The sequence below is a fragment of the Elgaria multicarinata genome, chromosome 6 (genome assembly GCF_023053635.1).
Source record: "Elgaria multicarinata webbii isolate HBS135686 ecotype San Diego chromosome 6, rElgMul1.1.pri, whole genome shotgun sequence".
NCBI lineage: Eukaryota > Metazoa > Chordata > Lepidosauria > Squamata > Anguidae > Elgaria > Elgaria multicarinata.
Genome location: NC_086176.1, coordinates 106,356,627 through 106,381,406, shown reverse-complemented (window position 1 = coordinate 106,381,406; position 24,780 = coordinate 106,356,627). Strand labels below are relative to the sequence as shown.

General features: G+C 43.1%; 1 protein-coding gene across 1 annotated transcript in view; it reads left to right on the top strand.

The window, feature by feature from the left end:
• The window catches only part of DCC (DCC netrin 1 receptor), a 1,200,544-nt gene that overhangs the window by 706,889 nt on the left and 468,875 nt on the right, over positions 1-24,780 (top strand). Inside the window, 1 exon segment of the mRNA XM_063128256.1 lies at positions 21,908-22,062. Coding sequence (XP_062984326.1) covers positions 21,908-22,062 — 155 coding nt within the window.

The window sequence follows — 24,780 nt, the reverse complement described above, 5'->3', positions numbered from 1 at the left end:
TTCTGAGAACCACTCTATTACTGTCAATCGGAATTAACAAAAATGCTTACATCTCTGTCATTTTTAAAGATAAAGAGATGAAACTTGGCACCCTGCTAGCTCTTAAGTAGGGCTGTAGCCATGGATGCAGATCCTTTCATCCCTTGATAGATAGGATTTAAAAAAAAAATCCCCCTCCAACCATTCCCCCCCCACACACACACTTCAGATGCACTTCATCTTCTTTCAAGAGAGCTTGCAGAATTTTCAGAAACTAGAGAGAGAACCCTCTCTCTCTCTCTCTCTCTCATATACACACACACACACACACACACACACACATGGAGCGGTACTAAAAGAAGCAAATAAAAGGAGACATACAGAAAAGAAAACCCAGCAATGAAAACTGGCTCTGGCCACGTTGGGAGAAGGAGAGGTGTTTCTTCTAGTTCCCTCCTCCACGCAACCAAAATTAGGTGCACCCTTTTCTCTGTTGCTGGTAGCCCTTCTGAAGTGCAGGAGAAGAAGTTGAGTGTGCGTGGTCTGGAGGCTCCAACCTCACCCTCTCCTTCAAAATGTAAGTCTAGCACCTGGGATCATTTTTCTTTGACAGTGGAGGATCCCAGGTATGCTAGATCTTAAGAGGCTGCACCGCTTTCAGGCCAGTGGTCAGTCTCAGGCTGGCAGCAGCGGCAGTGCTGTGGGCAAGGCCCCCAACCCCACACCCAGAGGCAGGTCACTGGCCCCACTGGACGAGTGGGGCAAAGGCAGAGGGGGCTTCAAACTGCCCCCAGATAGAAAGGTGCTGGGGAAAGCTGATGGGACTTTCCCATTTCCAGGATGTTCAGTCAGCCTCAGCCACATCGTGGAAGCGTAGTACTATGGGCCCTTTCATTTATAATTTACAATCCCTCCCCCTAAGCAACGTGATTGGAGGGGGGACAGGGAGGAAACTGTGGCTATTGGTTAGCCACAGATGTCAATCTCAAAACTACTCCTCCCCCACCCCTCAGCATCTTCCTAATATGGAAGTGTTCAGTTAGCCACCCATCAACAAGAAACGAGCCCTCACGTCGCCTAAAACACCTTTGGATACCTATGGATACATTTGGGGCTCCGAACGATCTTCTGACCACACTGCGGGTTTCTGGCGATTTTGAAACTGCCCCCTAACTGCACCGCAGTTTCGGAGGTCCGTCAGAGGTCTGTTGGACCACGGATTTTCAGTGCAGAGTGCACAACCCGAATATAAAGTGTGACACCGGTGGGCCCCGTTCCTTTCTTTATTGCTGCCTCTTCCTTTCCTTTGCGGTGGTGGTGGTGAGGAGGATGGAGGAGCCATCTTGCACTGCCTCCTTTCAACCACGTTGCTGTGTCAACAGAACTAGGGAGTTCTGATGCTGCCTCTTCTGCACCAAGAGTGAAAGTCACTTCAACTCCCTTTGTCTTGCAATGGAGCAACAAATAGGGGCAGAAATCATGCAATCCTATCCTTAACATTCTTGCCCTTTTGTGCATGTCAAAGGCATTGTGCCTTCTGGGGGTTCCTATAATTCATGATCTCTCTCCCAATTCACCCCTTCCTAACAATGGGCATTTTGCTAGTAAAGATAATATATTTTAGGAGAAAATTAAAGTGGCATCACTTAACTCATAAGGAATGAGAAGATGAATACAGGTAGGGCAACACAGAATCTGGAGGGAGAAGCAGGTAACTCAAACAAAGATTCATGACCCTACATTTGCACAGGTAAGACCTATGCAAGGAATATCACCCTACCTCTTCAGTATCTCTTGCTGAATTCATTACGTTTTCATTGGTTTTGTGCATATAATAGCAGAGCAGCAGATAATTTAATACAGAAGGAGAATAAATAAAGGAAATGGAGAAGAGTTTAATTATAAAATTTGCTGCTGATTGCAATTCTGGGGCCATAATGCAGCAGGGTGTTCAGATGATTATTTAATTATATTAATAAGTGTTCCATATTCTAGTTCAGGGTCTTGCTTTGTCATCAGAGTCAATTCTGGCTGTAATAACACAACTAATCAGATCAGGAGGGATGGCAGTATTGTGGAAACTGGAGACAACGCTTGCAAACCTATTGTGTAATAGAGATAAATATAATGTGAGTCAAGAGGCAATGAGCCAAGCCAACGGGATACGTATGGCTGTAATAGGAGCATCCTTGGGGCCATTATCTCAGATTTCTTTGTCACTGCTGTTTGATAGAATGACATAGCGATGAATGTATGTAGTTGTTTAATCAACAAATAGCACAGCTGTATAGAACAGATGTGTTTGACACTGTAGAAGTATTTGAAATAGAGAATAAAATGTCTAAGAACAATCAATATATATAAAAAAGGAATAAGTGTGGTGGTCCCAGGATTTTGGGCTCATTGTCTGGGATATGTGTGGGTATCTGTCTTGGATTCCGATTGTGCTCATTTGCACTGATGATTCTAGAAGAATCTGGTAGATACTGGTAGTTTCAGAGGTCTAATTCAGAGCATCCACTACCTTATAATAATGATGATGATGATGATGATGATGATGATGATGATGATGACGGACAGAATCGTCTGGGTCCAGAGTGACAAGCACTCGTAGCCTTATTGTGGTGTTACCCACATTTCTATTCCCTTAAGTATGTCTGGATGAGTATATCTAGAGAGTACGGAACGTTGGACTGAGTGGGTGTGGCTGGTGATGCTGTGGAAAGGGGGAGAAGTCTATATAGGGGGAGTTGAGTGGTCTGAGGGGTTCGGTTGGTGATGGGGTTTGGAGGGTAGATGTGTTTAGCTGTGTGTGTTCTTGTCAGGAATCGTGAGAAGAGTGAGTGAAAATAAATCATAGGGACTAAGGATTGTTATTATTCGATTGGTTACTATCAATATTATTAAGAATAGGCAGGATTTGAATAGAATTTGAAGGAACTAAGAACTGTAAACAACAATAAACATTTTCTTTATTTTGCTACCACAAAACCCCATGTCAGTTTGGCTGTGTCTCCTGTGCTATTGGTTCATAAATAAACACATTACATTAAACCTTCGGCCCGCTATATTCACAGAAGAGCCTTTTCCAAATCTCCTTACCTTTTCCCTCTGCTATAAGGAAAAGGTTTTGGGTTTCTTTTTACCCCTTCCTCAGGTATTTAAGTGGTGGTGCTTAGACTGAGGGAGGTGTGTGCGTCAAAGCCTGGTGTATGAGGTGGGGGTGTCACACTTACCACTGTCACTCATCTGTGTGAGTCAGGCTGCATGCATGAGCCCCTGGATTGCTCAGCTGGTGTTCCACGAGTGCCCACAGCTGCCGCCTGCTTCTTCCTGCAAGCTGGTTGCAAGCTTGAATTTTCCATAAAAGCTGGGCCCCTGAAAGTGCGCAGACATGATCTTGTACACACTGGCTGCTGTAAATGGCCATTTCTGCAAGATTAGATGTATAAAGGGCTGTCTGTCACTCTGGATGCAGGCGTGTCTGTCCATCCTCATCATCATCATCATCATCATCATCATCATCATCATTACCTTGCACTGGCAGCAAGGTGATAGAGAAATGTGCTTAATGTAATAATTAACTACATCAACGACATGTGTGGGAGGGTGCTGTTGCACCCGTATCCTGCTTATGGGTCCCTGGTCGACAGCTGGATGGCCACTGTGTGAACAGAGTGCGGGACTACATGGACCCTTGGTCTGATCCAGCAGGGCTTTTCTCATGTTCTTACCCTTTGCAAGTGTAATGTCTCACGTTCAGTCCTTAGTATCTCTATTTGAAAGGATAGGAAGCAATAGGACAGGGCATGAAAAGATGTGCGTCATTTACGAATAGACTTCTACTCGGATATTTGGTCTGCCTTTACAGACGTTTATATGTAATTTATGTGTAATTCTTTTTTATGTTTATGTGTAACTCTTTTTTATATAATTTAGAAATTGTAATATTTGAATCTGAGGCTTTTGAAGTATGGAGTTGTATATGTCTATTTTTTATTATTATTATTATTTATTATTATTATTATTATTATTATTATTATTATTATTTTCTTTTAAGGTTTTGTTTTGTTTAAAAATTCACAATAAAAATTGATTTTAAAAAATTAACATAAGAACATAAGAAGTACCATGCTGGATCAGACCAAGGGTCCATCTAGCCCAGCACACAGTTCACACAGTGGACAACCAGCCGTCGGCCAGGGATGAACAAGCAGGACATGGTGCAACAGCACTCCCCCTCCCATGTTCCCCAGCAACTGGTGAACACAGGCTTACTGCCTCGAATACTGGAGATAGCACACAACCATCAGGGCTAGTAGCCATTGATAGCCTTCGCCTCCAGAAATTTATCCAACCCCATTTTGAAGCCATCTACATTGGTGGCCATCACTACATCTTTTTATCTGTATGCCGCCCTGTGATTTTATTGATATAGAGTGGGCTAGAAATGTTTTAAATAAATAAATAAATCTTGTGGTAGTGAGTCCCATAATTTAACTATGTGCTGTGTGAAGAAGTCCTTCCTTTTATTTGTCCTGGATCTCCCACCAATTAGCTTCATGGGACGACCCCAGGTTCTAATATTTTGAGAGAGGAAGAAAAATGTCTCCCTATCCACATTCTCCATACCATGCATAATTTTTGTACACTTCTATCATGTCTCCCTTTAGCCTCCTTTTCTCCAAGCTAAACAATCCCAGTTGATATAACCTTCTCTCCTAGGCGAGATGCTCCAGCCCCTTAATCATTTTAGTTGCCCTTTTCTGCACTTTTTCCAGCTCCATAATGTCCTTAGTTCTATAATATCCTTAGCACATGAAAAGATGTGCTAGACCTGATGTCAGGCAGGGCATTGCTGCACAATGACTGGCCACTGGCCAGGTTAGGGAGCAGATGGACCATGGCTCTTACATTGCGTGAGTTCAATATGTGAAAAGTAGCAGAAATCACTTGCAAATTTATTTCTTCTTCTTTTAAACCTCTGTGGAAATTCATTCCAACCAGAGCTGTTGAATTTGTATTCTATTGTATCCCAGCTTATTCATTCGCCCACACTTCTTCCCCTTGTACTTATGTATCTCAGGGCTTCCTGAAGATACAGTTGCTTGCCCTTTACAGGTGTGTTGGCTTTGTGACACAGAGACGGCTCCCTTTCATTCCCGTCTCTGCTTTTAATTTTCCCTGAAAGACTTCTCATCCATGCCCAACCTTCCTCTCTTCAACCCACCCCCATTATATATCCATCCTTTCAAATTGAGTTCTAAGCCTCAATCAAAAGGGGGAAGGCTTTTTTTAAAAATAAGAACAATAAAAAGGGTGAAAGGCAGACGTATAGAAGGATCTCTGTGCTAGAATGACAAAAGTGAATACTTCCCACATTTTAGGGAACTTTCTCTGTAGTGAAAAGTTTGTAACTTTGTTGGTGGACAGGCCTGATAAGCAGAGCAGACCTCCGTGTTGGCAGAAACTAACTTTATCGTGAATTTGCGTAGACCAGGCATAGGCAATCTTAACTACAACTCCCATAATCCCTCACCATTCACCTTGCTGGCTAGTAGGGATGTGCTCCGCTTCCAATCGGACCAGTGAATTAGAAGCGGAGCGGGGTGCTTCGCCTCCCCTTAAGGCGGAGGCGAAGAGGATTGGGGGGCTGGTGGAGCGTGGCGAAGAGGATCGAGGTGAAGGCGGATCCTTCGCCTCGATCTGGAGCGCCGCCGGAAAGGTAAGTGGGGTTTACCGGGCCCTGCCGCTGTCGCTGTCGCCCATGCGGCGACAGCGCTTAAAATTCAACTGCATATTAGAATTCAGCATAATGTTAGGGATATTTCTTGCAAGAAAAAGTGAATGTCACACACACAAAATGGCATTAGGGGACAAAGAGCCAGTGTGGTGTAGTGGCTAAAGTGTTGGACTGGGAGTCGGGAGATCTGGGTTCTAGTCCCCACTTGGCCATGGAAACCCACTGGGTGGCTTTGGGCCAGTCACAGACTCTCAGCCCAACCTACCTCACAGGGTTGTTGTTGTGAGGATAAAATGGAGAGGAGGAGGGTTATGTACCCTTGGGTTCCTTGGAGGAAAAAAGGTGGGATATAAATGTAATAATATTTATTTATTTATTACATTTTTTATAAATAAATAAATAAATAAATGTATGTCAGGGTAAAATTGGGGGTGAGGGGATGAGACACACTGCTACGACTGTATCATTTTGTACTCTGCTCTGACTATGGGATAGATTGTAATAACATTTCCATTTTTCTTCCTCTTCTCGATCATGTATTGCCGTTCAGCCCTGCCCCCTTTCCCCAGGCTCCCCTATCCCCAGCTCCATGTCTCCCCACCAAAGAATCTTATCAGCAACCATTGTTGCAATGGTGCCAATGGAGGCTTTTAAAGGTCACAACCCTATACGTGTTTAGACAGAAAATAATATATGTCCTACAATTCCCAGCATTCCCTGGACAACATGGCTGCCTGGGGAGCACCTTAATGATTTAGGGCACAATCCTAAAGATGTTAAGATACCAAAAGAAAATAAAAAGTGGCATGCTGAATGGGAATTATGCTGGGAGTTTGACTTTTTACTGTCTAAACATGCATGGGAATGTGCCTTAAAAGTTGAATTGAAGTGGGAGATTTTCAGTAGGGGGAATGTGTGAGGGTGGGTGAGACACACACACACACACACACAGAGAGAGAGAGAGAGAGAGAGAGAGAGAGAGAGAGAGAGAGAGAGAGCATATATGAATGAGTGAATGAGGTCCTGGATGCCATGTTGGGGGCCACAATGGAGTTCTTACCTGGTGATAATTCAGTCCCTGACCAAAAAGAAGTTTTTTATCCCTGCTTTACAACCCTAAAAACTGAAGGGTGGTGGTGGTGATATGCTACCGCTGAAGCCATAAAGGGTGGTGGTGGACCACAGCTAGATCTACATTACTGTTTTATAGTGGTACTGAAGTGCACTGAAGTGAACCGTTGGGGCACCATCCAGATTCCATATACTGCTTTCATAGTGTTATTTCCTGTTTTTTATTCCACATATGTAATGATTTGACACAAGGTGTAGATCGGGCCCACGTTAGGGCCTAGTCAGACCCCGCCTCCCCCCAGAAGCCTTCTTGAACAATGTAAAACAACAGTGAGATGAACTAATAGATGGGGAATATGGGAGTGATAGTGACGTAAGTGTTCGCTGCACTGTCCTTGCAGAAAGTTCAGAGCGCATCCCGTACCAACAACTCTATACAATGACTGTAATTGCTCTATGGTTTACATTGCACTGAACAACACATGCAAAAGGGCAGCACTTTCCTGCCCAGTGACCTTGGATTACTGGCTTGCTGCTAATCAAATTAGAGTTTGATGATTCCTTCCGATTTGATCAGAAAGGAACCACCTCTTCACCACTGGAAAGGCGGTAATGTAATGGACTGCCTGTAGCTTCAAGGCTTGGTTTGATTCCCTTTCATCTATCTGCACTTAACGTTTAGTGCTGAGAACAAAGGTTATTCAATCCCTGGAGCAACAAATTGGCAGAACAGTAAGAAGGTAGCTTGATTCAACCGCAATTGTTCTTTGTATTATTTCCCCGTTTATTTTAAATTCAACTGCTCCCCTAGAGTGGTTTTCCCCCCTACAGAGAGTTGCATCATACATGCGTTAAGGCAACAGCTGTGTACTCCAATTTGTTTTCCTATGTTGGCCATTTGGTAATCTGATGGGTATCTTTGGGGGCCTTCACATGGACAAACTTGGATAAAAATTATGGGACAGGATTCAAAGTCCCTTGGGTACACAAATGTGTATTTGGGGGGGTGAAGTTGCTCACAGCTACCACCACTCTCTGAGGATATTGGGGAAAAGAGCAATTAGAAATTAGAAATATCGCAGGAGTCTGAGAGGCGAATGGAGTCCAAGCACCCACCCCGTACTCATAGCAAGCTGCCCATTTGCATAAAAATGACAGCTCAGGGTTTTCCAGAAATGTAACATTATGTAAATGGCGTCTGTAAAGGGGTCATTTACACAACGTGATAGGTGTAAATGGTCCATTCACACTTGTAATTTTGCATAAATGGCCCATTTATGACCACAATTTACGCAACATTACCTCTCCGGAAAACCCCAAGCCACCGTTTTTATGCAAAATGGCAGCTCACTCAAGGGACGAGTGATCCCACAGCAACAGCTCATGTGGCAGGCAGGCAGCGATGGCAGCTGAGTGAGCTCCTGACAAGAAAGGATGGCTTTGAGGCCATCCATCCCTATTAGAAATGTGTGCATTAGTTCAAATAGCATTCCAAAATGCATTAAATTGAGGGCATGATTTGCCCAAAAATGTGTATGTTAAGCAAAATTGTGTACAAAAAATGCATGTATTGGGATGAGATGCACGCAAAATGCGGACAAATTTTCATGTGACATTTAAAAAAATAAACATCTAAAAGTCTGGGACAAAGGAAACTTAAGATTGGAAAAATGAGGAATGCAGAGGGGGAGAGAATCTAAATTGATAGGTTTGTTCATTCCTCTGCCTTTCTGCCTGCCTAGCGAGTCCTGTCAAGATTTCTCCGGCATTGCTCCCCTTGGCTTTTTGATACAGAGCCAAGCTCAATTGCACACATTTAGTTCCTGATCCCAAAATCCCCATAAGGTTTGCAGTTTTCATGAGAATGAGTGCACAAGAGCTGAGGCAAACTTTCTCGTAAGATTTTTTTTTTTTTTTGGAGGAAACATCTAAGGTTTCTTTTCTTTTTTCCTATTCCCCTCCATAGGCGGAAAAAGGCAACTTTGTAGAATCCTCTCTGAATGTCCTCCATCTTCCTCTCTCTCTCTCTCTCTGTGTGTGTGTGTGTGTGGTGACCAACATTTTCCCACCCACAATGCCCCAGAATGGTGCTATGTCTGGTAGGGTGACCATATGGAAAAGGAGGACAGGGCTCCTGTATCTTTTACAGCTGCATTGAAAGGGGAATCTCAGCAGGTGTCATTTGTATGCGTGCAGCACCTGGTGAAATTCCCTCTTCATTACAACAGTTAAAGCTGCAGGAGCTAAACTAGAGTGGGTTTATGCTGGTGTGTTTATGGCTTTGAAGGCCATCATATTTCCCAATTTGGGGGGGACATAACTCAGTATCTTTCCAACGGATCCAATCTAATTGAATGTTGGCCATGGGAGCTCACCCACTGCTAGTGCAATCAGAACTCCTCTCAATGCATTGTATGTTACTCCTATGGTGTTGTCACATTTTATTCTTTTCTTCCCTCATGTGTGTGTGTGTGTGTGTGTGTGTGTGTGTGTGTGTGAGAGAGAGAGAGAGAGAGAGAGAGAGAGAGAGAATGATTGGTATCATTGCACTGCCCTATAAATGATATCCTCTTCCCAGCCTGTTGCTATGGGCTGTGTGATTCTTGGATATGCCATAAATAAATCATAATATTTTTTTAAAAAAAATGGGAGGGAAGGGAGAAAAGAAAAAAGGCACAGGTGCTTGTGCAAGTATGGATCCCAGCCCCATGTGTTTTATTGCCAGACACCACAACACTGAGCTGTACGAGTGATTGCTCAAGTGTCTGTGTTCATTTTCTTCTTAACTGTATGATCAGTGTGAAAAGAAATTGGGAGATTGCCCAGCCATGAAATATACTTTCCAAAAAAGAGACAAAGACTGAGAAGATGGATGGGCCGAGGGAATGCAAAGTCAACCTGTGCGGTGGGTCCAATCAAAACTCAAGAGTTGTATAGCTTCATTCATCTATCCCTGTAAGGTGCACAGATGCCCCCCCCATTGCTGATTAAGGGCCTTGCTAGACCAGGCCTTAGTGCGCCTTCCGACCCAGTTTCCCTGCTGTGCGTCCAGAAGATGCACAGGGGAGTCTGGAGGCAGGCCGCGCTGAGGCCTCCTCCAATGCGCCATAAGCGAATTCACTTATGGCGTGCCTTTTCCCCAGCTCCGGCCTCAGGCCGGAGCTGGGGAACGTCTAGGGACTTTCATGGCTTTTCGCGGCTACTCGCTTACTCACGAGTAGCCGCGAAAAGCTGCGGACCTGCCTGGCACAGCGCTCATATGAGCGCTGTGCCCATCGGCCCGGGGGGGGAAGAGAGGGGAGGGCGAAGGATGGCAGGGTGGGTGGCACAGGGGCAGGGCGGGTGCGATCGTGCCGCGCGCCGCCCGAGCAAGCAGGTGAGCGGCGTTTGCCGCCCGGGCAAGAGCCGCTCGCCTGCTTGCTTGGGTGGCGCGTGGCGCAATCGCACCCGCCCTGCCCCTGTGCCACCCACCCTGCCATCCTTCCCCCCCCCCCCCCGTAAAAAAACCCTGCTACCTTCTCCGGAGTCTTCGGGCCACACCCGGCCCCTTTAAACAAATAAAAAAAATGGCGGACACCGCAGGGACCCGACGTCCCTGCGCGTCCGGCGTGTTGAAGCCTGGGGGAGGCGCGCTAACGTTAGCGTGCCTTGGCCCCGCCTCCCTGCCAGCGTAAGCCGGCAGGTCTAGCAAAGCCCTAACTCACCATGGAAGGAAGGAAGGCCCTTCTTCAGAACTGAAGAGGTGTTGGGGTGGAGCAGCTCCATGTATGGATGGCTTTGGTCGCCAGCTTTCTCTGGTTCGTCTGGTTATCTATTTTGCCTTCCTGCCTGACCTGTCTCACTTTCTTCCCTGCTTGGTTACTGATTTTGAAGAGCTGGAACTAAATCCTACACATTGCTGGCTGGAGTTTGTGTCTTGCGTTGGTTGCCTGAATTTCCTAGGATATCATGAAGCCAAGACTACTGGAGGTCTTTGCGATTCTAGTTTTTGTTTTGTTTTCAGATAAAAGTCCATGTGTGAGTGTGTGTGTTTCTCAAAATGTGCACAACAACTGCGTACACTTTTGAAACGTATGCCATCTTATCCCATTGATTCAAACATGTGCGTGCACATTTTCTAAAAGTGCACATGTTTTCATGAACATTTTTCAAATGTATGCATGCTGTTGAATGCATTGGTTTTGTCCCCGGATCACAGTGCAGACTAATATGTAACAGTACTTTATTGCTTGGGTCCAAGGACCATTGCAAGATAAAACAATATCAATCATTAAAAGAGTCAAAGGCTTACATATTTTGAATGAAGATCACAATTTAAAATCAACACATAAAAAAGTAAGACGATAGATAACATTAAACGAAGTGCTGCTTATACAACCATAAAACATTGCAATTAAAAGGCTAAAAGAAAAGTTAAAATATGGTTAAGGTGCAATTTTAAAACGTTCAGATTTCTAAAAAACTAAGAAAAGTACAGACCTCATCTGCAGATTGCATTTGTTTATTTATTTATTTATTTATTTATTACACTTATATACCACCCCCATAGCCAGGGCTCTCTGGGCGGTTTACAGAAATTCTAAAATTGAGATAAAAACAAATATACAAAATTTAAAACTCTAAAACACAGAACATACACACATAAAGCATTAAAAACCGATTAAAAACTAAACATGTGGGTGATTAAGATGTCTGTGTTTGTGTCTGTGTTTGATCCAGAAGGTGTGAACGGGGTCAAATCTGTTCTAAAATAAACTGAAATGAATTTGCCGTATATCCCTAGCTAACATACCCAACTTTGCTTAGGTTGGGATAGTCCTTAGTTTGATTCAACAAAGCATTAAAGCAAACTTACCCAGCTGTCAGAGTTGGGGACATTGTGCCTAGGGATGGTGTGAGTGTCGGACTGGATAGGCAAGGGCAGTGGACCGTCACCCTTGTTGGTGCTTGGGTGTGGATTCTGGCTTCGCGCCCTTTCTCTCTCGCTGCATTGACAGCAGCTGCCATTGACACAGCAGGGATAAATGTGCGCTTTCCTGAAGCGCCCAAAATCACACGATTCCTTCCACCCTGCTCCAATGGGGGCCCTATTAACAGAATCGTGCCCTTGCATTAATAGGACCTTTAAGGCCCCCTTTGGCATGCAGTTGGGAGGGAAACACTGTTTCCCAAGGCTGGGGAAATTGCCCATTTTGCCCATGGTGGCCACCACTAGCAAGGAAGGGGGAAAAGTGTGATTTCCCCAGCTTTGGGAAATCATAGAACCATAGAAAAGAAGAGTTGGAACAGGCCTATAAGGTCACTGAGTCCAACCCCCAGCTCAACGCTATTACATTTTATTAGAATGTAAGCCTATGTGGCAGGGTCTTGCTATTTAATTGTTTTATTATGTACAGCACCATGTACACTGATGGTGCTATATAAATAAATAAATACATACATACAAATAATGCAGAAATCCACCTCAAAGCATACCTGACAGATGGTTGTCCAGATGCCTCTTGAATGCCTCTAGTGTGGGAGAGCCCACAACCTCCCTAGGTAACTGATTCCATTGTTGTACTGCTCTAAAAGTCAGGAAGTTTTTCCTGATGTCCAGCCGGAATCTGGCTTCCTTTAACTTGAGCCCGTTATTCCGTGTCCTGCACTCTGGAATGATTGAGAAGAGATCCTGGCCCTCCTATGTGTGACTGACAACCTTTCAAGTATTTGAAGAGTGCTATCATGTCTCCCCCCAATCTTCTCTTCTCCAGGCTAAACATGCCCAGTTCTTTCCCTCTCTCCTCGGGGCTTTGTTTCCAGCCCCCTAATCATCCTCGTTGCATTTCCCCATACACACCAATGAGGGCATAAAAGGCCATATTAATAAAAGGGTAAACCTTTACTCTTGGGTTAATAGGGCCTTTAAGGCCCCCATTGGCACAGGGGAAGGGGATTTGTGATTTCCCAAGGCTCCAGGAAGTATACATTTCCACTTTCCACACTAATGTTGGCTGCCATTAATGGAGTGAGGGACAATACATACTTTGCAGAGGCTCCACAATGGATGCTCCAGAAATTATGTATTTCCCCCTGTTGCGTAAATTGGGCCTTTACTGCCATCAGTTATGCAACGGGGCAAATATGCAATTTCCAGAGTGAGGGCAGACAGATGCTGGGCGCTAGTTGGGCCTTGCTGAGCCTCGAAGGAAGCTCACACAGCCCAACCAGGGTGGGGGGTAGTCAGCAGCAGTAGTGGGGTGACCATCCAGCAGATTGGGTGTGGGTGAGTTCTCCCATCAGTTAAAAGAAGAAGAAGAAGAAGAAGAAGAAGAAGAAGAAGAAGAAGAAGAAGAAGAAGAAATATAATATCTATATCTATATCTATATCTATATCTATATCTATATCTATAGATAGATAGATAGATAGATAGATAGATAGATAGATAGATCAGAAATGTATTTAAAATAGTTTGAAAGATGACAATCTTACCAGCTAATGGCATCCACTCTAGACCAGGTATTGGCAACTTATGGACAGGAAGATATTTTGGGCTATAAATTGCCAACCCATACAATTTGGACAGGGGTTCAACAACATTTATATACTGCTCAGACAACTTCGGCTATGGGGAAGTATATAAATTTAATAAATAAATCAATAAATCATCATCATTTATTATACGGTCACAGACCCAGTGACAAACAGTGGCAGACATCATTAAGACTGTAAAAACACAATCATTAATTCATTATACAGAAGGCTGAGAAATTATTAAGACATACACATGTTGAAAATACCTTAACATAGTTAAAACACCTGAGACAAAGAAAAATAAAAATTGAAATTGAAAACAACAACTTATGCCAACCATGTTCTTCCTGGATTCAACCGCGATTGTATAAAAATGTTATTCAACAATGAAAACAGAAAATTGATGACTCCCCCCACCTGTCTTAGAAACACTCTCTCTCCTCATGAAAGAAGGTGTCATTTCTAAGGAAGACATTTCTCAAAAATCATGAGGTCAGTCAGCCATGCACTTGGCATAACTAGCTCCTTTGCTGGTAGTCATTGAATTGGTTGCTGTGACACCTTTGTGGGCTCATTATATAAATTTCTTGGCATTTACTACAGTAGTCCCACATGCTTCCAGAAGGGAACACCATTTCTCAGAAGCTGTACTCCTGACGCCAAGCATACTGAAGTTGAACCACATATGTGGACAAATGGTATTCTTAGACAATGAAAAATAGCTTTTGAAGTCAACTGCTACCAGGAATATTTGAATGTCAGTTTTATAATAGCATTATGGGGGAAATGGATTATCACCGTCTTCAGAAATGATTCCTTCAACTTTTTCTGAATGCTAAGAAATTGATTTTTTTTTTTAAATCACTACGTGGCAAATTCTTAGATTGTCTATTCACTGGCTTCTCGCACCCATTTTTCTCTATTGTCTATCACTGGAAATGGCCGTCAGCTTTGTTTAACATCTATAATGTTTTCTTTATCAATGGATAGTTCCTGTGGTATTTTTTTTCCCTATTTCCCACAGTGTTCACCGTCTTCAGTTTGATACTTGCTAGATGGCTTGAGGTTGTATTTTGTAAGGATTTTTGAGGATTTAATTTCAGGTTATTAAACGTCAGATCTTGCACCATTTTCATCCCTCTCCATGAAAACAATAGCATTTTGGGGCAATGATCACATATTCCCAAACTCATGATCGTGTTCACAAAATGTGCTCGATATAAAAATGTGCACTTTATTTATTTATTTATTTATTACATTTTTATACCGCCCAATAGCCGAAGCTCTCTGGGCGGTTCACAAAAATTAAAACCATAATAAAACAAGTCATGTGCATTATGGAAAAAGAAGAAAAGACAGCATCTTTATGCTTTAGTCAATGAGGGGAAAGTATTTCTTTGGATGCACTTTTTTTTAAAAAAAATAGGCAGATTCAAATGTTCACTTTTCCCAGTCAATCAACACAAAAATATACTTGCATTCAGGAACTGCAACAGGGTGAACTGAGTTTTGAGGTGGAAATCGAAGAATTTTGATTAGCACAAGCCCAGCCGATTCTCCAATCTCTAATCCCTCCAGTGCTATTCTATTTTGTTACCATCCTGCCTGTTTTGAATGTCACAGTCAGTATGAACCTCAGATCTATTTGAAAGAGAACACAAAATGGATTTGGACTGGTGGGAATCCGGTGGAACTCTGCTCTCTGAAGGGGTTCAAAACATAGTCACAATTTTCAGAATTATCTATACAAATCTGAGTTGCTGATACTGTGATAGTTCAGCAACCAATTGCTCATTGGATACTCTCTTATGCCCACAACAGACTCCTGCCTGGATGTTATAAGAGGGGCTGCCTTTGAAAACAGTCAAAAAGCTCAATTTCTTTCAAAATACGATGGCTAGTCTCCTAACTTAGGGTGACCATATTTGGGAAACCAAAAAAGAGGACACCTAGTGTGTGGGGGGGGGGGAAGCAGCTTTCTGCAGAAAGTCCTGCAGAAAGTACGTTATTCCCCCGCCACCTTAAAGAACCCGATTGGAGTGGAGGAGGGGAAAGGATTTCATTCTGCACCACCACCATCCACTCCAATTGGGGCCTTGTCTATAATGTCCATGAATGACCCACTTTCCCCTTTAAGACCTCAATTAGAGCTCAGGGTGGGAGAATGATGTGCCTCAAGAAAGCATGTCATTCCCTCCTGCCATGCTAGTGGCAGCCTTAAAGAGGAAGGTGTGTCATTCCAGGACATTATTGAAAATTATAAAAAATCCCCCCTGACACCATGGAAAGAACAAAAACCAGGACAAATCTGGGGAAATCCTGACAGTTGGTCACCCTACCTAACTGGGACTGGTTGATGTGATCTTATTATACCAGTACTTCTACATCTGCACTGGCTGCCAGGCCATTTCTGGACCCAACTGAAAGTGCTGGTTTTAGCATTTGGAGCCCTGAATGGCTTGGGGCTTGGTGACCGAAGGAATGTCTCCTCCCATATGTACCTACCCTGACATCATCTGAGGCCCTCCTCTAGATGCACCTGCCAAATGAGGAGAAGTCGGTGACTACGAGAGAGAGAGGAGGGCCTCTTCAGTGGTGGCACGGCATTTCTGGAATGCTCTCCTCAGAGAGGCTCACTTGAGCCCTATGTTACGGTCTTTCTGGCAGCAGGTGAAGGCCTTTTCATTCTCCCAGGCATTTTCGCATTCCACTCTGCTGGTGATTTTCATTAGGTTTTATGATGTTGCAATTCTTTGCTGCTGGTTTTATTTTTTATTTTATTCTGTACAATGGCTTTTTAAAACACAAACCATGCATGCCGCATTTATACTGTGTTGTACACGGCCCTGTCAGCCTTTGTATGTGGAATGGGAGAGAGGGCATCATCTTGTTCTTTGTCTCAGGGAGCAAAATGATGTCTGAGGTCAGCCTTCCCATTCCTCTTTCCAAATGCAAGGCTGCTGCTGCTGTTAGAGAAGGCAGGTGGTAGAAGGCTGTAGGGGAAGGTGGGAGGCATGGTTACCCATTTTCCAAGGTAAGGCGTATTTGCTTCAAAAATGTGCGAGTTACGTGGCAAGGGTTGTAGGGTAGCAGTAGGGAATGGCGAACAAGTAGGGAAGCCCATTGCTGTGAAATCTGCCCCTTTCTGGGCTCGAAGGACTCCCAGCAAACACCTAACGTGGTTTGCATTTGCATTTCCACTTTCTGAAATCTGGGAACTTATTCTCACCGCATGATTGAAGCAAATTCCAACCTCTATTTGTGTAGTTTCCACAGCTTGCAGCTACAATTTGCATGAATTGCAGCCAACATGACTTGCGCCACACAATCCATGCACAATTCTATTCACCTAAATTACAATAAAATAAAATAAAATAAAATACATAAACACAGAAAAACCTGCAAGCCAGCCTGACTTGATGCAGATTGAGTCGGGCCAGCTTGTGGTGAAAGAAACCGCTGTCCAGGAGAGCGAGGTCCTGAAAGTTCATAAATTTCCACCTCCTTGACGGAGTCCTCTGATGTCTTGGTGTGCAAGCCCATTTTCAAGCAAGGCCCAGATTGAATCTGGCTGGTTTAGGAGTGGGCAAACAGTTTCAGTAGGATTCTCCAAACAAAGCCTTTCAGCTTGTCTCCTACCCTTTTCCTGTTTGCATTAGTGATTGCTGCTCACTCTGCGTGCACTGGAAAGTTGTGCAAACCGATCAGCCATTTCAGCAAACTGATCAGCACCTCCCTCTAAACTTGTGCAACTTTCCCAATTTACACAACTTTCCTCCATAGGCTACAGGGGGGGCTGATTCCATCTATCGGGACCTTAGGAAATTTGCGCAAAATCAAATGGTTAAGTTCTGCAAATCGATTGTAAGCACATTCCTGGCAATTTGCAAACATTTTTCATGGACGTGTGCTTGTGATCGCATTCGGGTTGATGTTTTGTGAGCAAAATCAAAATTCTCGTATCTCTAGGCTGGGGTTCCAACTCAAACTTGAATCTGACCTTTTGCATAGGGTGATACATAGCTCAAGTCCGAGGGCATCCTGCATGGAAGAAAAATGCAGGTTATGCAGACCATAATGGAAAAAAGTGCTGTATTTCTAAGGGAGGGGAGACTTAATAGGTGGGTCTCGATTAAAGCCACCCACTGCTTAGCCAAGGGACCCAAAGTGACAATAGAACATCAATTTCCATGCATGCACTGTGCTCATCTCTCTCACAGGAGCAATTGCCTATTTTCTCATATTTAGACTGAGGCATGATTTGCATCCCTCATTTTTTTAAAAAAAGAAACAAAGCACTAATATTTGTCAAGCCAACAGCAATTCAACATCATTTCTCTAAGAAGGCTTGCAAATATGAACTATATTTCTGCTGTCAATCTGTACATGATTCCCCGTTCTTCATTTAAATCCAAATCCACCACAACAAATTGCAGACCGTCCTTTGATTCAACTAAGTCCGACGGCCGTGGCTTGTACAGTAACTGCATACGCACAAACTAGCGATAGACATACTGCACTCTTGGGTCTGATAAATGCTTTCCTTAGATTATGCTGATGGATAGCTGGCTGTTTGGGGCTTTGTTTTTATTACTGATGCCCTTATAGCATGAGATCACCATGGGGGCTTGGCTTCTGCTAAGTGATAATTTCATGCCAGTTCATCAGTATGGGATTCTTGTCCCTGGTCCTGGCTGCTGCCATTACGAGGGGGGCAGGAAAACTTCTGAAGGGTAGAGATTGGGATATACGAGAATTTTGTTTTTGTTAGCAAACCATGCAAACATGCCCCATTTGCAGCCGTCAGTGTGAACATGAGCAGGAGTACATGTTCTCCAAAAATACCTGCAAATTCCAAAAATGGTATTCATCATAAAAAATGATGAATACACTTTAAAAACTTTGCAAAGGTGTGTGGTTTCATGCTTTAACCTATGAGGGAAGAGTGTGGCTGGATGTGCTCATTTAAAAAAAAATGTAAAGGTTTGCCTGTTCAAAATACACACTTTTTCACTCAAATGAAATGTGGGGGTGGGGAGAGAGCACAGGGAATAAGGTGAGGTGAGTTTTAACCTGGAGTTTGGAGAATTTTGTCAGTTGCGAACAAAAACGCAAACGCGTGTTGGCTCATCCTAGGTAGAGAAAGAAAACACCTATTTATGTAGTACCAAAGAGGTGCCCTCAGGTGCTCATCTGCACCAAGCAGGATATTGCACTACGAAAGCGGTATATAAAAGGCAGGAGCCACACCAAGCAGGATATAACAGTATGGAAGCGGTCTATGGTCTGTGTCAATGGGCCCCAACAGTTGTCAGTGCACTTCAGTACTGCTATAAAGCTGTAGTGTAGCTCCTGCCTTTTATATACCACTTTCATAGTGTAATATCCTGCTTGGTGTAGATGAGCCCCAGGAATTGGAGAGGTCAACACCCATTAGCAAATATCTTCTACATAGAGAATGCTGTGCCTACAGCCTGGCCCATACAGTTTCAGCCTTTTGTATACCACTTTCCCAAGGGCCTCTACTTCCCTTGCTCTACTTCCCTTGCTCTACTTCCCATGCCCAAGGGCCTCTACTTCCCTTGCTTGGCTTCGTCCATTTTCTTCTGCTGCCCCTTACGCCTGGAACGCTCTTCCAGAACATTTGAGAACTACAAGTTCAATCGCAGCTTTTAAAGCTCAACTAAAAACTTTTCTTTTTCCTAAAGCTTTTAAAACTTGATGTTGTGCGGACTTTATACTGTTAGTTTTACCCTACCCTGTGCCTGCTTACCCTACCCTGTGCCTGCTTACCCTACCCTGTGCCTGTTGGCATTCTCTTCCCCTCCTTATTGTTTTACTATGATTTTATTAGATTGTAAGCCTATGCGGCAGGGCCTTGCTATTTACTGTTTTACTCTGTACAGCACCATGTACATTGATGGTGCTATATAAATTAATAATAATAATAATAATAATAATAATAATAATAATAATAATAATTGTAACTGTCTCTAAACAGAGGCAGGGCATGGGGCAGGGGGTGATGAAATGCCTGACTGCATGCTCCATCCTGATGCTGGCTGTGGGTGGAGCTTAGGGGCAGCATCCAAAGGTGTCATTCTGCAAACTCAAATATTGCTAGCAGAGCTCCACTGAACCTTTCTGCTGTGCGAGCGGCTTCCCCTTATGCTTGTGTAACCAATTATGTGAGCAGTTGCAGAACTGGTGGCCCAGCAGGTTGTACAAGGGGTGCAAAAGCAGTTGTGCAACCAGCGACACAAGCAGAATGAGCTGCTAGCTGCACAACACATTGCACAAGAGTTATGCGTGACTGGTTGCACAAGCATAATGCACAACTGCTTGCACAACTGTAACTTGAGCTGGATTCTTCTCTTGCACGTGGTTCAGAATTGAGTTTCTGCTATCACAACATCATTTGCACTAATGGAATGACCCAGTTGGATACTGCCCTAGGTGGGCTATTTAGGCTTGCTCCATCCCAAGTCAGTCTTCTTTTGTCGCTGTCTTGGATCCACACCCTCCCACCCTCAGGCTACAGTATAGGACTAGCTGGTCCCTTCCAAGTAGGTTGTATTCTCCTGTTGTCCAAACTGGAAGAAAGTGACAGGCTTTTCAGGAATTCAGCACTGCTTGGCAGTGACAATTTCCGACTTCACAGTGTGTGCGTAAACCATGTAGCAATTTATTCAGCTACAAGGGCAGAGCCGTGTTGTCCTGCTTTGGCTGGGTGAGCCAAAGGGCCCAATCCAATGAGAAGCTGACAAACAGGGAAAGTTCAACCACAGAGGTATCAGACCAGCAAGACCGCACTTCAAGAAAGACTAGCCAGTAAACAAGGAAGGGTCAAGAGCACAGTCTTAGTGGTTAAGAAGGAGACTTCCAAGAGAAGGGCCTGGGACCATTCCCGTGCCAAAGCACAGGTAAGCTGTCTGGTTCAAACACAGTCCAAAGGGAAGAGTCAAGCAGAAGCATAGGGGATAAAGCATGAAGCAAGATCAGTGATTGGTCACTCCTACCTCTGCTAGGAGGAGTCTGGGTCAACTCCACTAAAGGCCCAGTCTCCTCCTTGTCTTCTGACATGGGGTCTTCTGTGGCATTCTTCATCTCTGGGAGCTATATCTCCTTTTTTGAGGAGTATTCCTCCAGTGGAGGCATGTTACCTTTCCAGTGTGGGAAAGGTAACACAGACAGGTGAGAACATCAGTGAGTACACTGACATTTTTTTAAGGTGACAGAGGACTGGCCATACTTGCAGCTCAGGGTCATGGGGTGGGCAGGGTACCAAATCCTTTGGGAACAACCTATTTTACTGCTGATCTCATTAATATTACTTTGAGTGAAATTTGGTTATATCTGTCTGCTGATGAAAGAGCCTCTGCCAGGAGAGAGGATGCCCCCTACCCCACAGCCCCTCCCCCCAAGTGTGCAAACTTTGAGAGTACACAAGTGATTGCAGGGAACAGAAGAAGACAGGAAGTGTTCTAGTTCTAGCTGCTCTAGCTGCTTTAATCTTCTTTTTAATTTTGATGTTATTCCTTTTTGATGTGGTTATTATTTTTATCTTGAATTGTGCATTGTCTTGGATTTTTAAGGAAAGGCAGGATATTTATTTTTAAACAAACAAACAAACAAACAAATGCATTCATTTCTTGGCCTTGAATAATTGTCATATGAAATTGACTCTTAGCTAACGATTAGCAGGCAGTAAAGAATCATGAGTTGTGTTCCTAGTTGTAGCCTCTTGAATCTTGGGAGCTGTACTCTGGTTTATAGAGGCAGTATAATAGTGTGCCATACCATTTTCTATTGATACAATGGTAAAAATAATAATGATACAATCCAGACATTGTGCATGGCTGCTTAAGAAATACAATTGCATTTTGTGTGTCAAAAAAGAAGTCATGATGCTACCCTGGAAATTAAAATCTAATCTGGTTTTCTAGCAGCTATGAATATTCAAAATAATGAATATGGTTCCCTTGTTGAAAGCTGATGAACAGGACCAATTCCCCCACCCCACCCCTCCTTTTTTGATGATGGGAAAACTCATTAGAAATTGGATGTTATTAGCAATTTCCCTTGAATTGCAAATTTCTATCATACTATAACTAGTATTATGGTAATGATGAAATTAAATTAAATTAGCATATCATATACTATACAGCAAAAATGTGTTAATACATTATAGTAATACAAGACAACAGTTAATTGCTAGCTTAATAAGAATTTGTCCTCCAAAAATATCACCAGGCTCACATCTTCATCCCGTAAGCTTAGGGAAATGTTGGTTTTCCTGATTTGTTTTGCAAAGCCAATCTCAAATTATGAAAATGTTGTCTTAAAATTACAGGCTTGTATGGGTCCAAGCTTCACCTACTGACTGACGCATCCATGGCCTGGTCAGTTTTGAAGCATAGACCTTCATGGAAACATGTCTCCCATATGGCTGTGTGTGTAGGATTTGTCACACTATTATTTCTTTCTTTATTCTCATCTTCCTTTATTAATTTATTTATTTTCCCACTGACAACTTTCTATAACTACATGCATTCCCACTAAGACGTTTGCTTTTTTTTCCTTTCCCTTTGTTCTTGCAGTTCCACCATGGTTCATCAATCATCCTTCAAACCTGTATGCCTATGAAAGTATGGACATTGAGTTCGAATGTGCTGTCTCCGGTAAACCAGTCCCTACAGTGCAATGGATCAAGAATGGAGAAGTTGTCATTCCTAGCGATTATTTTCAGATAGTGGTAATTATTAGTGCTTTTTTAAAAAATCATTATTCCAAAAACTAAACAAAAAATCAACAGCTACAACCAATGGTCTTCAAGGGATTCCACCAAAAGTAATGAGACTTCCCCCCCCCCTAAGAAATGTTAAAACAGTAACCTTAGACTTCAGATTTAACACTGGGCCTGTTCAGACAACATGCTGAACCTTAGTTAAGCCACTAACCCATGTAACAGCAAATGGTTAGTGAGCATGTTTAAACCATGGTTGTGAATAGTTCACAGAAAACATTGGGCCTGTTCAGATGACACGCTAAGCCATGGTTAGGCTGCTAACCCTTTTGTAGGAAAGGATTAGTAAGCATGTCTAAACCATGATTATGTAGCCACCATGGTTAGGAATTATTCACATGACATGCTAAGGGATGGTTCACACAACATGCTAAGTCATGGTCCATATGACACGCTAAGCTATAACGTTTAGCTCAAAATGTTTAAACACTGTGGCATGGCATGTCTTCTGAACAGGGACAAGGTAGTAAACCTTCTACAGGTTCAGTGTATGATTCAAAAATGGTGATGGGGAGGAACCCTTAAAAGCAACAACACCTTAATCTAAGGGGTGGGGTCACAGCTCATTACAACTATTTGCAGGAGTATTTTTTTCCTTTGCATCATTTCTTCTTGAACGATTCCAGCCATTCCACTGATGATATCACAATACTATATAGCCATGTATTGACAATATTAAGGGCAAATGAGGCCAATTACAGTGAGGGCAATGTTTCCTATATTGTTCAAATGAGAGATCTTATCCAATCAGGGATCTTGCTAACAATCAAATGTTATTGGGGTGGGGTTTTTTGCAGCGATCTTTGAAAATCCCTGAAAAAAGACCCCAGCATTTGTTTCTATGGAACAGCCCTAGATCTGTATAGCTCAGCTCTATTAGAAACCTATCTACCCAGTCAGGTGTGCTGAACAATGATCTGTCACACCCACTGCCCCTTGTCCATACCATGCTGGCCTGAACAGGTCATATGATCTCAAGATGGATCAATCACATGAAGTTAATTACTGCGCTTATAATTTCAGATTGTGAGTTAAATAATTACCAGCTGGTAACGGTTAGGGTGACCATAGGGAAAGGAGGACAGGGCTCGTGTATCTTTAACAGTTGGACAGAGAAGGGAATTTCAGCAGGTGTCATTTGTATGCATGCAGTCCCTGGTGAAATTCCCTCTTCATCACAACAGTTAAAGCTGCAGGAGCTATACTATCATGACCAAATACAAAAGAGGGCAGGGCACCTGCAGTTTTAGCTGTTGTGCTGAAGAGGGAATTTTACCAGGGGCTGCATGCATACAAATGACACCTGATGAAATTCCCTTTTCAATACAAATGTTAAAGATACTGGAGTCCTGTCCTACTTTTCATATGGTCACCCTAGCAGGATATTCCACTATGAAAGCAATATATAAAAGGCAGGAGCCACACTACTGCTTAGGCGAAGGTCCATCCCAGGTAAAAAAAAAATGGCAAAGGATTAATGTTCATGATCAAAACAAGCACAAGAGGGCCAAACCAATATGAAACTCAAAGGTTTCTCCTCCACAGGTAGATGATGGTGATGATGATGCTTCCCTCGAAAAGACACAAAACATTTTGATACAGGAACTCATGGAGAATGTGCAATGGATTATGGAAATCTAAAGCCATATCTAACATTGCAGTTGCATGTCTGTTAATGCCAAACAGTTCCCATGATATGTGAAAATACTGGCCCCATTCAGAAGACAGCTTAAACCATGGCTTTAACCATGGTGGTTATGCCAGAAATCCGGGCTGTGTTCAGAAGGCAACATAAACCATGGTTTTAATAATGCTGAGTAAAGCAAAAAGCCTTATTCACCATAGTTGAAGCCGTGGTTTAAGCTGTCTTCTGAACACGGCCTGGCTTTCTGACTTAACTACCATGGTTAAAGCCATGGTTTAAGGTGTCTTCTGAATGGGCCCAAAGAGGCATAAGGAACTCTGTGGCCACAAGACATTCCACTCCCCTTTTATTGACACTAATTTGAAAGGTTGAACACATCTCATGCATATAGATCAGCTTGCTTAAGTAATGCCCCCTTTCCTAATTAATGTTCTTTCTATTAAGTGAAATTGACAATGATTATCTAAATTAAACATGTTCTAGTGAATAAAAGGCTTGGGCTCTTTTCCCCCTTCTTTTCAAAGAAGATTTACTCAGTGGGATGAACATCCAAGTTCTTGCAACTTCACCTGTCGTTGCTGTTTATAATAAAGACAATCAGACAGACATATTTCTGCTTGCCAAGAAATGGAAAATTTCATTAAGTAATTGGGAAAGGACAGATTACCTTTTCAAAATCTTCCAGAGAAGAAAGACCTTAACAAGGCAATCACTCTAAGCAGGACATTAAAAAAAGAAGCCCAAGGGCTGTCCTTTAAAAAGCCAAACTTTTACCGCCCCGTTTAATTCTGCCTGCCAACAACACCTCCAGATGAAAGCTTACCAAATGTGTCCGATTCTAAATGGCTACTTTTTTTCTTGGTGAGCACCTGGAACATCTGAAAGGGCTTGACCTTCAAATTGTTTTTCTTACTTGGAAGTATTTAACCAAAACCAAGCAGACAAAAACACCCCAAACCAAACACAGAATCTAATACCAACGCAACTGTGCCCCCTATGCAATGAAGAGCCCTTTAAATATG